The 18,274-nt window shown below is 34.0% G+C and overlaps 1 protein-coding gene across 2 annotated transcripts; it reads right to left on the reverse strand.

The window, feature by feature from the left end:
- Positions 1-5,499: 5,499 nt before the first annotated feature.
- LOC101244558 (plant intracellular Ras-group-related LRR protein 7-like) lies at positions 5,500-16,612 on the reverse strand. Of its 2 annotated transcripts, XM_010315919.4 has the most exons (9): positions 16,324-16,607; positions 14,920-14,989; positions 14,661-14,707; positions 9,313-9,421; positions 9,124-9,209; positions 7,114-7,204; positions 6,674-6,759; positions 5,918-6,004; positions 5,500-5,832 (listed from the first exon to the last, which is right to left on the reverse strand). In XM_010315919.4, exons 1-9 carry the CDS (start codon positions 16,420-16,422, stop codon positions 5,722-5,724), a joined length of 786 nt encoding a protein of 261 aa, XP_010314221.1. In that variant the 5' UTR covers positions 16,423-16,607; the 3' UTR covers positions 5,500-5,721. The 2 variants fall into 2 exon arrangements, with proteins under 2 accessions (XP_010314221.1, XP_010314222.1); XM_010315920.4 differs by lacking the exon at positions 14,920-14,989 and having other exon boundaries at positions 16,324-16,612.
- Between the last annotated feature and the right edge of the window lie 1,662 nt (positions 16,613-18,274).

The following is an 18,274-nucleotide window of genomic DNA, read 5'->3' on the forward strand; positions in this document are numbered from 1 at the left end:
TGCTAAGCCCCTAAGATGGAGCTTATCGGAGAACCAAGAATCAACCCCTTTACAAGCTACAAAAACCTGTCTCATTGTATCTTAAAGAGGGTCTTCAGTTTCATGACAAGTCTCCAATCCTCAACTGAGAGGTCTTTCCGGAAATTGGATAACATTTTCAAATTTTAAAAATTCAAGATTATATCATCTAGTTTAAAGACATTTTTATGAACATCCAGTTATTAAACTTGTTGACTGATACATGATAACAATTTTTAAAAACTCATGATACATAGAAAATAATATGATACACATCAAATTCATGTATCAATGCTTCGTCTAAACACAATAACACACAGAGTCGATATGTATTAGCAAACACACTTGATGACGCAGTTATTAAACTTATTGACTAATACATGATAACAATTTTCAAAAACTCTTGATACATAGGAAATCATATGATACACATCTAATTCATATATCAATGCATCGACTAACACACTGAGTACTTATCTATTAAACTTATTGTCTGATACATGATAACAATTTTCAAAAATTCATGATACATATGGGATTCCTTTAATAAAATTTTTACTAATTTCAACAACAATGGTTGTTGCTTCTTTTCTCTTTTTTTGGTGTATTTTGTCAACCTTTGATATAGAGGATTCGCCAAAATCTTTGTTTGAATCCTTCCGAACATTCATAGGATCATGTAAATACTTTTTTCTATTTTCTTTCCAATTTTCATCGTCTGAATCATTAATCTTTCTATTAGTAAAAAGATCCATTAATATGATGTAATAGGACAATGAACAAAAAAAAAAGAGAAAGGATGATGGAATAAGAAGAAAAAGAAGACCTAGAGACGGCTTATGTAATATAGCAATGAACAAGAAGAAAAAAAAGAAAATAAGAACAGATGATGGATTAAGAAGAAAAGAACTATAGACGGATGATGGAGTAAGAAGAAGAAGAACCAGAGAATAATGGTCCAATTTTCAGAAATTTCAAATTTTTTGAATTTTGAAATTCAAAATTTCATATTAAATGTTGTGAAACGTTTTAAATTAAAATTAATAATTCAAAATTCAAAAAGTGATTCAAAAGATTGAGTGTTTTAGTGGAGAAAAAATAGGCATGATATTGGGGAAGTGTGTGTTATAGGAGAGAGAAGGTTATGTATCTCTAAACTTCTACTAAAATTAAAAAAAAGGAAATTATGTAATATTTAAAAAAAAAAGGAAAATTAAAGAATACTAAACTTATAGTTGTGTATTTAAGTTATTTTTCCTAATTATATTGATAACATCTGGAATCACAAATGCACAAATTACATCAATTAATTGCCAAATAATTTATTATCAAACCACATATTAAAATAATATATTAGTTAATCCTCAAAAAATAAATTTAAAATATATATACTTACCGAAGACTCATAAAAGTTTTTTTGTTCTCTTTTTTCCGTTTATAATTTACAGTTAGTTTACGTTAGTTTACGTGTCCGAGTGTATCTTATTAATTTCTATTATATTATATAGAAAGGCCATTATTAGGACGATCAATGACAATATTGTAATTTTAAAACATTATTATTTATAGGCAAAGTTATAACTTTATAATTAGTGGTCAAAATAATTTTCTAGAAGAATTCAATAATCTTTTTCAAGAGTCATAAAAGGTTTTATTTCACGTGTGACTCCACATAATCAATTTTTTTAATTTTTAAAAATCAATTTATATTTGTTTGATTGTAATAATGTAGAAAATATTTATACAATTCAAATAGTTCATGTCTGGTTATTGCTACTGCAACATATTCAGTATAATCTACCAGCTTCCGTGATGTAATTTCCTTTTAAATTATATACAATGTGTTTAAGCATAAGTATTCATATCGCTTTAACTGAAAAGGGTCTAAAATATCCTTAAACTATCTGAAATAGTTCATATTTATCCTTAAATTACATTTCGGCTCAAAACTCTCCTTCCCGTCAAACTATTGGGTCAAAAGTACAATTCTTATTAATGAAAGTTGTTAAATGTCATGTGAATGCCACATTGCACGCCAATATGGTTCCACTGCCACATAGACTTAAAACGAAAAGGGTAAAAAATACTCTTAAATTATCTGAAATAGTTTATATTTACCTTTAAACTATATTTCGGCTCAAAACTACCCTTTCCATCAAACTATTAGGTCAAAAATGTCCTTATTAAAGAAAGTTGTTAAATGTCATGTGAATTCCACATTGCACGCCAAAAGGGTTCCACTGTCACATAAACTAAATCCTTAAATCTTTCTTTCTCTTTTTTGCCCTCTTTTCATTATTTTCCAGATATGATTTTACTCCTACCTCATTTCGCGGATAAGAGTTTCAAAGTTTTCTTCGTCACTGAGTTTCGAAGTTAATCTTCGTGGTTGTAGGTTAATAAATTTTTTTCTTATTTTATCTCCAAAATAATATTTATTTAATCTCTAAAATAAATTAAAAAATTGTCACTTAAATAAGAAAGCAAAAATATTGCAATTCTAAGAGATACAACATAGAGTTGATAATGTAAGAACAAAAAAAATGACAAAATAATAAGTGCATAGTTGTAGTTTAATAAAACACATAACCAATTAACAGGATAAATTTTGAAATTGTATAAATATATGGAAACAGAAATTAATTTGGTATAGAATCATATATTATATACATATGAAACTTTCATAATAGATAAACTACCTATTGACCTTCTTATAATAGTGAGTTGCAGTTTTTGGTCTTCATTTCAACTTCTTGCGCTCTTGAATTATTATAAATTTGTGTTATTCGTCGAGAGTAAGGAGCACATTAAATAATAAATTATGAATGTTTTACAACATAAAAATAAATATTTTCTACATTGATATCAATACTTGAATTTCAAAATTAAAATACTTTATTGCCTTGTTCAAATTAAATTTTTTTTTATTATCGATAGAATATTGATTAAAAAAACTATAAAAATAATTGTGAATTTCATTTTAAATTTTGTTTAAAGGCAAAATAGCTACAAAAACTTAAATTTTATAAATATAAAATTCATCTAAAGTTTGTATTCACTCCCTTTCGATTTATATAATTTAGTTTATACATAAAGATTATTCAAAAGAAAAAAATACTTTCAAAACTCGTAGTCTAAAACAAATCATAGATATTCATATTACTATAAATCATCTTACTAAGAATAAAATGAATATTTTATAGTCAAAATGTTATTTAAATATATTATACATCATTCTTTTGAAACTAACTACAAAGAAAAATATGTCACATAGACTATTTTAAAGAAAAATTTTCATAGCTTTCATAGTGTAAAGAGTTAATTACATTATACCCTACTTTTTTCAAATTACAAAATTTTCTTAGAATTAGATAATTTTAGATAAATCAACACACATGCGGATACATTGATCGTGATACATTGCTATTGAGAAAACTTGGAGACACATAGCTCACGGATGAATTCGGGAGGGGAGGGGTGTATTTGAGCGAGCATATATGTATGTATCCGAAAGGGAGAGATGTATTCAAGAGAGGATAGAGACTTATTCAAGATGGAATAAAGATGTATTAAAGAGAGGGTAGGCATGTATCCAAGAGACGATAACGGATGTGTCTGACGAAGGATAGGAATGCATCTGAGAGGATATTTTTGTAATTTTTTTAAATAGTAGAAAAATTTTAGAAACTATAATAAAATAAGAGACTAATTTGGATAATTTTTTTAACTTAAAACTGAAAAAAATAATTAATTATATTGGACCCATGGGCCTTCAATTATCTAGTCATAAATACATGCCAATTTTTCTTATCGGGTATATTACACTATATATAGTACGTTGTACATTATTATGATATTTTTTATAGTATTAATCTGGTTTTGATTTGTAAGCTACCTTTAAAATATGCATGATGCAGTATCAATTATATAATATTAATAATCTAACATTTCATATTCTAAAGTTACTCAGAACAATGAATAACTCAATGTCAATTAAATTTGGACTTAGAGATGAAGAACTAGGCGGAAACCTCAACATTTCACAAAATTAATGTGGAAAAAACCAGTAAATTCTCTCATGCGGGACCCCAACAGTTCATAATAAAAGCATATCATCTGCTACGCGGGCTGACAAGACCATTATAATATCTACACTAGCAAACATATAGACAACAAGCTAAGTACTAATGCCAATACGTTCGATTGAGCTGTTCTATGACATGACCCAGCTCTTCAAGCCTCAAGAATATAGTATCTAGTCGGGAGCAGGCCCTGACCTACCCATGAACTATATATAATCTCCCAAACTCTAAACCTCGCAACTCTGAATGAAATGGAGCTTATTGATTAGCTAAACTAGGAAACATTAGTAAAGAAGTCTGGCTACTTGTTTGTTAGGACCTGCAGCCCTGAATGCAGAGCCTCTAGAGCATTAATAAGAAATAAATACCGATTATGCAAGGAAATTGAATAAGTAATAATATGATATGATAAAGTACTATAAGTAATCAAATAGGGAGTCTAGAAATAGTCAGAACGTACTTACATGTTTTTGACTTCAAACTCAGAAACCATATTCAACTCAACAATCAATTCGGCCTAACTAGGCCAACTAATGTATACAATGCTTAAGGGAATCATTGAAGGGACTCAAGAATAGTCACCGCAAAATCCCACAATTCATACATGGATCATACAACAGTAATTAAACAACAACTTACCAAGTCTGTATAAAATCGACAAGTACAAACAACAATTAATACACTTGCCCTATCCCACATAAGCTCGACATGTACAAATCAATCTCTATACCCCTATTGGCAACAATTCTGCCCCATAGGCGATAAGCTTTGTGTAATTGACTAGCTAGTATGGTTGAGGATCCTGTCAGCTCTGTATAGTTGAGGAGTCTTTCGGCTCTATATTACCCTTGTTGTATAGCTATACAATCGAGAACAAAAGGCTCTATGTGTCTCAGCACATAAGACTATCTATCCGAGCACATAAGGCTCTACATTACCCCTAGGCAAACTACATATAACCTTGAAAACACGAACCATAACTCGGAAGCCAGCCACAATGCCCCCACCCCACCCCTGAAAGAAGTAACAACAAACCTATGGCCCAAAAGGTATCAACATCAATCAAGTGGCCTGAAGGCAAGCAAACCAACTATAAGCGTATGAGTAATCTCTAAGGTGTACCTAATCACGAGGTCGCTATCAATATAATAGAGTTCTCAACAAGGGACGAGCATAACAACTCTAGGAAGCCAACACACTAAACTTATGGCTATGAGTAGATCATCCAAAGTACGCAAGACATATAGCTTTAACCTTTTAAGCAAACATGCTAAAATAAGAGAGTAACCTTTACCTTTTTCCGTTGACTGATCCAATAAATTTTTCCCACACCCCCACATTACTATAACAATGAGTTCACTCAACAATCAATAACAAGAAGTACTATGACAATCCGACGAAAGAAACAAATTTTCATCGTAAAATAATATTTGTGACTTAAAGTAATTAGATTCCAATAAGAGGAGGGTCTCACCTTACCATACAAGCTCATAGATATTTAATTTGGGGGTTTATGAATTTGGGAATTTGGTTGTTTTTCTCCAAAGAATGATTTATGTAGTTTTTTTAAGCAAAAAAGAGTAAACCTGAGATTAACAAGATTGTGCGGAGTGGAGAGGAATCACAAATCAACACCCTCATCAAGCCCTTTAGAACTGATTATTACATTTGAGTTTATTTGTTTATCAAACTTCTGTTTACGGCGGATTTCAAAGTCTTTGAAGCCATCCATCTGGAAAAGAAAAAGCAAATAGAATTTTGTATAAATGACTTTTTTAGTACTTACAGAGCTAAGTAGTAGAATATTAGTGAGTAACCTGTTGAAATTGGTCCATGGAAATCGGATTTCCATGCAGAGATACAGTCTGCAAGCTCTTGCATTCTCTTAACAAATTTAGAGGCATCTAAACAATCCAGTTACCAAAAGGAAGCATGAGTATCTAGTAAAAACATATACTTGATAGGAACGAGTACAAAACTTGGATGATGATGCTTTAATTAGAAGACACTTGAAGTTCAATCCAATGACCTCAAATGTGGATCATTTTGCGTATTTGGCTTTATTGCCTGTTTGCAATATAGATCCTACTGATTGTTTGGTTATCTTCATTTATTCATGAGGTCTTATTAAAAGGAAAAGCTTTTACATGCACGTTTTAAGGTTAATGAATGAGTTCCCTTTTAACACTCATACACGGGGAGGTGAACTACGCTTACATATCATGCGAAGAGAGTTCCTAACCCTGCTTAATAGCATCCTTAAGATAGAAAGTGAGAGAGAGAGAGAACACATACAAGTATCACCAGTACAACAATAAGTTCAGAATTTCGGTGTGACAAACAGGTAAGCTTTTAATCCACGTGGTTTACTATTCTTTGCACATTTTGTGTGATGATGATAAAGACAGACACACACACATGCACAGCAGTTGACTGCACATCTAGGGGTAAAGCACTCTATCGGTGCAGGCCACAAGAGCAGTACCAGATCGAGGTAAACACTGAATATTAGATATGACCTCAAAATAATAAGGGTCACATGCACATACACACAGGTTAAATTAGACACTAACCTGATTGAGATTGTTATTGTTCAGGCAAAGTGATTTTAGTTGAACAAGATTGCAAACTGATACAGGAAGTTCTTCAATGGAATTATCTGAAAGGAAATATTGTTATCACGAGGCAAGATTGCGAAAAAAAAAAAACAGTAAACCGCATTATGGCACACTGAGGAATAAGAGACAGAATATCATGTGCTAATTCAAATCGATGGTGCCAAAAATATTATCATATAAGCTTAACAGAGAAAATTTGTAGATGTTCCTTTAGCTTTCTAGGTCACCCAATACTCCAATTTTATCATCAGCCATAAATTTTTGACTTAATTTTATGTTGACTATAACATGTTTTTTCCCTCGATGGATAATTGATACAGAGCTCCGCTGCCAGGAAAATAAGAGAAAATAGAGAAATAGCAAGAATAAGATGAGTGACTAAAATTTGACGGTACCATTTGCTTGCAATTCTTCCAAAGAGAAGCAACTTCCAATTGATTCAGGAAAAAACTTTAACTTATTGTTTGAAATGTCCAACAGTACCAACTGCAGTGAAAAACCATTACTGTCAATTCCAAAAGCTTTATTTTCCAAATAAGATGAATTAAGAATACTATTAAGTCCAGGCTGAACGACTATCTCTGACAGGCAAAAAACGGCATCATCATATTGAACTGAACTCACAAATAACAAAACATATTTGGAGTGAAAGTATATGCAAGTGTTAGAATGATATGAACAATACGAGAGATAGAGCTAGTTAACTTGATTGTAAAACTCTAATTCATAATCCCATGTCAGCAACCATGAGAGTTAGACCCTAAAAGTGAACACTATATTTCTTGGAGTTACAATAGGATTGTACATGGTGTCCTACTTGGAAAAGGATTGTAGTGTATTGTCTATAAGTAGACCTCAGTGTAATAATGTAGTTGACATATCTTAATAATATTTTCTGAGTCTTTGTTTGTCAATGCTCAGAAATTAAAATTTAGAGAAAAAAAAAGGCAAATGGAACTTGTACTATTGAATGCAGAGGGGGACATGAATTAGAACTATTTTGTTGAGTGATTTTTAACACTCCAAGAGACATCGTGATGTTGGGTATTGTAGGTGTAAAAACTTTGAGGAGGTCAAGGGGACAATCCGTAAAATGAAAACGGGAAGAGCGAACAGTCTAGATGAGATACCTATAGATTTTTGACAGGGGAAGTAGGCATTGAATGGCTAACTAGGTTGTTTAATATCATTTTTAGGACGAACTAACTGCCCGAAGAATGAAGGTGGAGGACAATGATCCCGCTGTACAAGAAAAAGGATGATATTTAAAATTGCAACAACTATAGGGTGGTATTAGACAACTATGGCACACTATGAAGGATTGGGAGAGGGTGGTAGAGATGATGATGAGAAGGAAGAGGGATGTGTCTGTTTTAGAGAACCAATTCAGATTCATGTCAGGGTGATCAACTATGGAAGTCATTCATTTCATAGTGAGATTGTTGGATGAGTATAGAGATAGGAAGAGAAACCTACATATGATGTTTATTGACTTAAAAAAGGCATATGACAAAGTCCCCAGGAAGATATTATAGAGAAGCTTGGAGTCCAGAGGTGTACATGTGGCATACATTAGAGGGATTAGTGACATGTATGATGAAGCCAAAACTCAGTGAGAATAATGGAAGGAGACCTAGAATACTTCCTAGTCGAGATGGGGTTACACCAGGAATCGATTCTTAGCCCATTTTTTATTTACCCAATTGATATGACACAATACATCCAAGTGGAGGTACCAAGCTTGGTACATATGACTAGCATGCACCAGCTTGAGGGGGAGTGCTCAAATAGGACTGTACATGGTGCCATACATGGAAAAGGATTGTAGTGTATTGTCTATAAACAGGGCTTTATGTAATAATGTAGTTTACGTATATTGGAAGTATTTTCCAAGTCTTTGTTTCTCACAATGACAATGAAGAGAAAGACTTAAAAAGAAAAATATTCAGTATAAGGAGAGAGTGAAATAAATAGGAAGAACAGACGGTACTCAGGGTGGTTGACCTCAAGACAACCCGCAATGGAGCCACTTATTCTCCAAATTCAACCACCCTCCCCCGGAGCTGCAGGACCCTATTCCAAATCAAAAATACTATCATGAGATAACAAAGAGACAACATCAACTACCAGGGAGACAAAACAAATTCATGAAGAAGCAGCATCTTAGGTCTTACAGTTGTAAGAACAGAAAGTTGTAAGCAAAATGATCCATTAATATGGATATCAATATGCTGAACATTTTCTACAAGATTGACACCATTTCATTAGACACCTTAGCACTTTTATACTCAGGGAAAAAAATATTAACAAAGCAGTAAAGCAAGCTAAGAAATAATATATTAACTGGCACACTTTTTAGAATTGCGGGAGATGGCACTGTATAAGCCATCAGAAAGATCACTCACATTCTGCAAGCTCCCAATAGTCTCAGGCAAGCTCATTAACAAGTTTCCTGAGACAGACAAACGCTCAAGCTTCACCAACTGGCCCACTGAATATGAGAACATTATGTTATTAGAATAGAGAGTGTGATACTCTATTGCAGAGAGAATCCTACTTAACTTCACAAATTTACTAGGATGGTGGGAAATTACATTCATCAGGCAATGCTCTGATTCGGTTCCCATCAAGTGTTGCAACTTTCAAAGACTTAAGCAATCCCAGGTTCACCGGGAGATTATCAATAAGGTTATCAGCCAAAATCTGAAAAGAAATAATCAGACTCAATTTTTTTGATAGAATCAGATATAACAAACTCTTTATTAAATTTTCATTTTAAGAGAATACACCCTACAATATGTCAATATCAATAGTATTAAGCATGAAAACCCAAACGAAGAGCCCCTTAAGAATAAATGAAAAGCAGACACTTCTCAATTTTCCCAAGTAGAACTGATTTCATCCCAGTAGAGTGCTTGAGGACTCTTGAACAGATTAAAACTGATTTTTTGTTTTTGTAAATAGATTTTTGGAGCACCAGAACTATGTGTTGGTGTAGGTCCACTTCTTGTATACCACTAGTATACTTGGTGTAAGACCCCGAAAATTCGAACCTAGAAAAAGCAGATCAAGATGGGAAGTGTGGGGACAAGCAAGGATACTAAAATCCAGAAGTGATTAAACATGCTAGAACAAGCGTGGAAGTACTTTGAGCAATAAGCGTGGATTTCGGGTGTTACACTTGGGCTTTTTAGCCACCACATATTACCTCGTCGACAATAAGAATAATTTTCATTACAGCTCCTTCAAAGGACTATTTCCTCCTAGGACTTATCCTATGATAGCTTAAAATCTCCCTTTCAAGTTAAGCTGTCAGCATATCTCTAATTTTGTGCTTGCCATTATATTTTGGACATTTTTATTGCTTTGACCTTTCATTTCCAACAGAATAACACAGTTAATATTTACTAAAAGACACATCTAATCATAAATTTCCCTCAATCTGGATTTAGCAAGCCCGTTAATAGTAGGTTGAGGATACGCCTGCACCCCGAAACTTAGATGGGAACTTGGTTTATATAGGTAACTATCTTGATATATTAGAAATAGATACACAAAGGCACCTAAAGTAGAGGTTTCTGCACTTGGCGGAAGATGTTTTTCAAGTCCTACATGTCTACTGTTGTGGGTTCTAATCTCTTAGGAGGCATTAGCTTTCACACAACAGCCCATTTCCTCCCTTCTTGTTTTCCCTGTTCTTTTACATTTGTTCCCCAATATATTTTTACGCGAGTTGTGCCTACCGGCCTTTTTTAATATTTCTTCCACTTGGAGCCTTTGTTTTTTCTATTTTCTTCTCCTTACTTTTGTTCTTCTATTATTTTATGCTATCAATTCTTCTTCAGCCTCAGTTTAGAGTAAAAGTTGATGATTTTAGTAGAACTTTTCATAGTTTTTATAAAAATTAATTTTAATTAGTTAATGTACATTTATTTGTTTCTTGTTTATTTACAAATCTAAAACTATGATGGCTTTCTTTGTGCCTTTGGATATTTGTCATTGATTTTATTATTCATGAAGTTCAATATATAGTTTAAAGATAAAAAGCTCATAAAAGTTGAAGTATTATAAATGTAAACTATCTAACAAAAATACTAGGGGATTTCCTGTCATCTGCCCTAGCCTTACATACAGGTGGGAGGTGGAAGGTACCCCGTGGAATTAGTCAAGGTGCGCACAAGCTACGTCGGGTACCACGATTATCAAAAAAAAAAAATTAAAAAAAAATGTGAACTATCTTATTGATTGAATCCCAAATGCTGAGTTTTTTGCATAACTGCGGTGTCCAAGTCAACTTGTGCGCACCTCAACTAATTCCATGAGAAATTTGTCACCTCCATTGGCAACAAGTATCAGTATTGTGTAACTGTGTCTACCAAAGTTAGAACAAGTGCAAAGAAATCGCTTAGCGCTTTTGTATCCCTTGGAATTTGAATATGAGGCATCATGTTCTCAACCCAATTTATTGGCCAATATGCTGCTCGGACTCTTCAACAATGTCGATGGGTGCGTGTCGGATGGCCACACTTGGGTGCACAAAATGTTGGCTGTTGAGTGGTTCTTTTGTTAAAAACCAACATAATTTAACAAAGTAGTACCATCTTGATATCCTATGTGATAAATATCTTCCTACCTCCTCAATAATGCATTATTCATGTCCTTGACTGATCTCCAGCAAGAAGAAGAAACTTTCTTCCATTCTATATCATCTTTGTATTAGACCATTGGAATGTAAATGTTAGATAATTGTTAGTGTTAAGTAAGTCCCAAAGAGAATTGTATCTCACACCTATAAATAACTGTGTTGCACATTTCATTATCGTCAAGTTTAGCTTCCCTTTTATTCTTCTCACAAGATACCGGGCCCTACAATCTTGGTAGTGTCATATTTAGCTTCCTCCAACCAGCAAGTGACCTTAAACTACAGAACTAAAGTGGAAAGATGCCTATTCTTGTAAATAAGCAAGAAACAACTGTCATCCATTCTTTAAATTAAATTATATTAGCGAGACTCCAGTGATTAGTACTTTTTTGAGGACTCTCGGCTACATTTTCCAAGAGGTTTTCTGGCTACACTATCCATGTGACTTCAAGTGAATATTTACTTTCCATGCCTAGATAGACAAATTCAAGTCAATTTCTCTTTCCCTTCTTATTTTTAAGGAGTTAGAATGTCAAATGTAAGTGCTAGTATATTGGAGTTTCATTTGGACGTTATCATAGATTTTATATGTTAGTCGAAATATAAAGAACTTCTAATTCATTTTTTTATATGCTAATAACCAAACTTCTAAATTTCATCCCCATTAGTGGTAGTTTTATTACTATTACTCAATTTTGAAACTGAAAAATAAATCAGTGATAGTAATACAACTACTACTATTAATATATAGAAGTAATAGTAATAATATCAGTAATAGTATTACTATTGCTTATATATATTCAATAACTTATGTTTCACCTTTTTTTGTTGATGATGACACAAGTTGAGCTTATATGAGTTAATATGGTCAGTGAAGATTCATATAGGTGACCCAAATCTGTTTGAGATCGAGCCGTAGTAGTTGTTAGGATATTGGAGTGAGTGTTAAGTGTTAATGTTGTTGGACTTTGTGGAAGTTTTTGAGTTGGTCATAGCTTGCTCGTGCTTCCAAAAGAGAGAGGAGCACTTGGAGATCTGTGATAGTGTGGTGGTTAAGTCTCAGATAGACTATGTGCTCCTTAGGAAGTGCGGCAGAGTTTTCTTTAAGGATTGCAAGGTTACTCCAAGTAAGAACCTTACAACCTAACCGCTCATGATTATAGATCTAGATATCAAGAGGAGGAGAAAGAAGAAGAAGACAAGGGTTCCATGTGTTCAACCAAGGATTAGATGGGGAGGCTTAACTACAGCCAGACCCTTTATGATTGGGCTGAAGTTGGCAGCTACGGGAGCTTGTGGGAGTAGTGGGGACGTAGACAATATGTGGTCTAAGACAACTGATTGCATCATGATAGCAACTAGAGAGGTGTTGGGTATCTCAAGGCCAGTGGACACAAAGAGGATTGGCGGTGGAATAGAGAGGTTCAAGGAAAAGTGGAAATCAAGAAGGTTCTTATGCTAAATATTAATGGAAAGTGTAAACAAGGAGAACAATGGAGAAATAGGAGTGGTATAAGATAGCGAAGAAGGAAGCAAAGCTAGTGGTGATGACAGCTAAATGGCAACTTTTGAACAGTTGTATGAAAAGCTTGGGTGCAAAAAAAGCAATTGAAAGTCGTAGAGGCTCGCCAAGGTGAGAGAGAAGAGGGCATGGGTCTTGGACCAAGTGAAGATCATTGAGAAAAAGAATGATAAAGTGTTGTTCGAGGGTGATATTCAGAATTGCAACAACTATAGGAGTATAGAGCTACTAAACCATACGATGAATGTTTGGGAGAGACTGGTTGAGATAAGGATGAGGAAGGGTGTGTCTATATCTAATAACCAATTTTATTCATGCCGGAGAGATCAACTACAGAAGCCATTAATCTTGCAAGGAGATCGCTGGAGCAGTAAAGAGATGGCAGTGAGACTGATTAACCATTGAAAAGTTGTATAATAAAGTCCCTAGGGAGGTCCTTTGGAAATGTTTGAAGTCTAGAGGTGTGCCTATGATTTATATTAGGACAATTAAGGGCATGTACAAGAGAGCCAATACCCAAGTTAGAATAGTGGAGGTGATTTAGAACATTTTTCGGTTGTCATAAGGTTGCACCAGGGATCAGCCCTTAGCCCATACCTATTTGCCAAAGTAAAGGAATATATTTACATGATATATTCAAGGGAACTGTGTTGTGTGTATATTATTCAAACACGACATAGTATTGATTGATGAGATACGCAGTGAAGTTAATAATAGGCTAGAAGTTTGGAGATAGGCCCTAGAGTTAAAATGTTTCAGGTTAAGCAGACTAAAACCTAGTACCTGGAGTGCAAGTTTAGCAGCATAACACATCAGGCAGATGAGGTGGAAGTGAAGATCAAGCACAAGTCATATCCAAGAGAGAAAGTTTCAATAATCTTAGGTCCAAAACTCAAGGATACAAAAAAATTGATAAGGATGTTGCACACTGCATTATAGCGAGGCGGGTTAAATAGAGGCTTGCATCAGCAATACCGTGTGATAAAAATGTGTCAACAAGGTTAAAGGTAAGTTCTACACAGTGATGGTTCACCCAACTTTGTTTATTGGGGCAGAGTGTCGGCAAGTCAAGAATGCCCATGTGTGGAAGATTAATGTCGAGGAAATGAGGATGCATAGATGGATGTGTAGACATACTAGGAGATATATGATTAGAAACAAAGTTATGTGAGGCAAGGTGGGAGTTGCCTCCCGTGGAGGACAAAATGAGTAAAGCGAGGTTGAGATTGTTTGGGTATGTGAAGTGGAGGTGTGAGAGGTTGACTATAACAGATGTTAAAAGGGGTAAGAGGTACACAAAAAAGATCTTGAGGGGCGGGCATAAGATTATCTTTACTGAGGACATGACATAGCTAGAAAAGGGTATGTTGTTGTTATTGTTCCTTTAGCCTCATTGGTTAAATATAAGATGTGACTTGTATCTCACACCTCTAGATAAGTGTGTTCTGTTCTATTATCAACAAGATCAATTAATTATCTTCCCTTCTCTTACCTTATTACGTTGACAACATCATGTCCTCCAAAAGAAGCTACTTTTCCTTGTTAAATTTCTCTTCCACAACAGTGACAGACACTCATTACATTTTAGTTGTGCCAATTCTGCAAATACCATGTACCTTTCTCCTATATGACCTCTGGCTGCAGGAATATGACCGACAATTCGATCTAGCTTTCATGATGAGATGTGGACACTAAAAATATAATAAGGTTTTCTAAAAAGAATAATGAGACTGCAAAGACACAAGGTAGGTACCAAATATGTAGTCAGTAGTACTTACTAGACGCTGCAAGTTAATTAGCTTGTTGATCTCCATGGGTATTTGAACTGCCACAATCGAGAAACTGAGAGATCAGCTTCAGAAATGATAAAAGCTTCAGGTAAATAAGATCAGACATATAAGCGAAGACAACAATTTCCCCAAAGTAACACAGGGTTAAATTAAATGCCAGTAGAACATGGAATTGATAGTGATCTGTTTTTGTGCTCAAACTGACTAGACAAATATGAATCAGAAGCTTGAGGAATTTGAGCAATACCCAATTTATTGTGTGTCAAGTCAAGGGTGCGTACAGATTTCTCCAGGGAAATAACTTCATCAGGAAAAGACTGTCATGGGTAAAACAGTCAAGAGATCATAAAACTAAAAGAAAGGGTTAACTTGTATGTCCTTATCCGTCAATATTTACATTTCTTCACGGTAAGCATTATTCATTTGAAACTAACAAACAAACAAGTAACAAGCATGCACGTGCCTGATTGTATATCTGGCGTATACATAAACACATACACACACATAAAAGACAATGACACCTTGCAATTAAGAAAACATATTTCATCATTGCATTGTGGACCCTCAGCAGTTTAGGAAGGTAAAGATCCACTGCCATGACAATTGCTCATAGTCATCTCAGGAATACATTAAACTATCTACAGGTGTCAATGCCACTAATGTGGCAACTCCCTCTCTCTGATTTGTGAGGCACAATCTACTCCCCAACAGTCGAATTAAACCAATTTTCATGGACATCATTTAGTTTTTGAAAACAAATTTGAAATTTCTGTTAAAAATTAAAACTAGCACGTGATCTTTGGGGTTAAATTTTAATGCAAAAGTTGAATAAGATACACTTTTTACTCCTGAAAATGTTAATGTTTTCCAAATGAATTAGATAATCAGTAGTGATGCTGATGAAGATTACTAAATTAATAGCATGCCACTAGTTCCCCGTGAATGTACTTGGTTACATGTCCATCTTTTACTCCTACTGTTTCATTGTATACCTCCAGCTACCTCAGAGAACAGAGAACATTCTTTTTTTCTAATAACCGTAGTGTCAGGGCCAGCTTGCACTCACCTTGACTAATACCAGTGAATACACAAACCAGTCGGTTACTCTGTCCACCAAGGCTGAACCAAAATCACCCAGTATTTTGTCTATGATGGAATTCAACATGAAATCTCATGGTGCTCAACCCACTTCATTGGCCACTAGGCACACCTTGGGTGCCAAACAGAGAACATTAGGAGAAACATGAATCAAATTCTCCCAAGTCTAAATATTGAACTTAACCTATTGGCATACAAACTCTGTGCTCTTAGGAAATCTACTAGAATTTCTTGAAGGATAACATCCAAGGAGATATCCAGCTTACTCAAAACCTGCATTCCAGAAAATATTCAGAGACACATATCGACCCATAAATAGTGATGTTACCTGAAATTTACTAATCTTTAAACAAAACATAGAAGAAAAAAAAAAGGAGAATTGGCAAAAGAAACAGTATCAAAATATGAAATACCACAAGTAAACAAGGCAAATAAGCAAAACAAACAATCAATTCAAAATTAGTTGCCATTGACTATATAAATCCATTAACCCTAGCCGGGCGGATGTTAAATAAAATTTATTCAGTCAGGTAATAGGGAGAAAAGAAAATGCCTTCAATTTGGAGTCGCGTAAAGCAACTATGCCAGTTGAACGCCATCGCGCCATGCGGGTAGCTTTAGTATCTGCGGCTTTGCTACTGCAACACCCCATTATCACTAGCAATTTGAAGAGGACGAATGCGAGATAGTATTTTTTTTCTTGTGCACTACTTGTAGGTTTGACGTTCGATTCCTCCAACTCTCATTTCATTCCACTGCTGGAACTGTCATGAAACTGTGTCCCTTTCGCTTGGTTTATTTTTGGTCAAATTGTAAAGTGAAGGCAAAACTATTCACTACCCACAATTTTAAATTTTTTATTTAGTATATATCTAAATTTTATTTCGTTTTAATTATTTCTTAATTTATTTATTTATCCAACACATACATCTTTTCTGTCTACGTGACATACAAACTGAAATCAAACTCTATAAGGCGCGTGAGAGAGCGATTTTTTTCACATCATAGAGTTACAATGGTAATATACGTAAAAAAAAATCTTTTTTTCTTCTTTATCCCTTCTCTCTTTTCAAAATTCAGATTTTTCTCTTTTTTTTTTATTTTAATTGTTATTGCTAAATTCATGAACTATAATAGGAGACTTGTTTGTTTATGTGGGGCTTCTCCAATTCTGTAAATTTCATGGACAAATGACAATTTCGGACGTAGATTTCTCGGTTGTAGACATTATGGGGTATGTATCGATACTCCTTTTTTGATTTTTATTTGACAAGTTCGTATTATGCAATTTTTATTTTTTTAACTTTGATTTTATGAAATGCAGTCCTCAATTCTTGCAAGATTTTTAATTGGTATGATCCTGAATTTCCGACCGAGGAGAATATTGTAATTTTGGGTTTGTTGAAGAAAACCAACAAACAAGAAGAACAACTAAAGTGTAAATGGAAATTGAAACTGATCTTGGGTATTAGTTTTATATGTAATGTGATATTGTTCTTTTATTTAGTATGTTGTTAAATTTTTATTTTTTTAATGCAATTGTTATTAAGGCAAAATCATTTGGTTCTAGGGTACTCATTTTGTGGATTAGTTTGGTTTGGTGTTCTAGTAATGTATGTTTTTGCTGATTAAAGCTATATATATATATAAGGAAATTGACTTATCCTTTTTCATCAAACTACAATTACATGTACTAGGTAATATGATACCACGAAATAATAACATGAAGGCAACAAACATAGCATAACTCGTGCTTTCTTGATCATAAAAAAGAAGCATAATAATGTTTCATTGTTTCAACCAACAACAACAATAACTTAAGTTAACCAGCAAAACATAAAACAATCACTACTTTAAGGTTGGTTGAACAACCACACAAGCACCAAAACACTAAACAGTAACTACTTTAAGTTTGGTTGAACAACCATAGAAGCATCAAAACATAAAATACTATTTCAAGTTTGGTTGGACAACTACACAAACACCAAAATAAAAATAGTCAGTAACTTAAGTTTGGTTGTTACACCCACACAACCACACAACTAAGAATTTTTCTTTAAGGGTGATTTCTCTTTGGCTTGTGACCTTGTTTGAATGCCATCATCTTTTGATCTGGTTTGAATACGACGCATAACACTTTCCACTTGAAGTTCTCTTTGAGTCATGGCCTGTTTGCCTTTCCACTTCAGTCCCTTGATTGGTTTATAAAAAATATCACTTGTCACATGCGCAGAACTCACCACACCAGTATTAACCCTCCTTCTGCTAGACTACCCTTACTGCAATATCAATTACATAGTTATTTTGAAACTCACATTTAGAAGACAAATCTAATTTTGATAGTTTTATAAGACACTTACATTAATGCACATATATCCAGTATCAACAACAAATACACCTTCTCCAACAACTTGAGACCTCTTCTTGTAACCACTTTCTACACCTCTTCTTTTACCAGTCTTACTGGTGCTTGCTCTTGCATAATGACCTCTACCCCTGTTTTT

This window comes from Solanum lycopersicum, chromosome 12, assembly GCF_036512215.1.
Source record: "Solanum lycopersicum chromosome 12, SLM_r2.1".
Lineage (NCBI taxonomy): Eukaryota > Viridiplantae > Streptophyta > Magnoliopsida > Solanales > Solanaceae > Solanum > Solanum lycopersicum.

Coding starts and splice junctions, on each gene's coding strand:
- LOC101244558 (XM_010315919.4), bottom strand. CDS start 16,422: ATGGGGTGTTGCAGTAGCAAAGCCGCAGATACTAAAGCTACCCGCATG. Junction 14,990..16,323: donor TACGCGACTCCAAATTGAAG/GCATTTTCTTTT, acceptor TACCCATGACAG/TCTTTTCCTGATGAAGTTAT. Junction 6,005..6,673: donor ACAATAACAATCTCAATCAG/GTTAGTGTCTAA, acceptor TGGATTGTTTAG/ATGCCTCTAAATTTGTTAAG.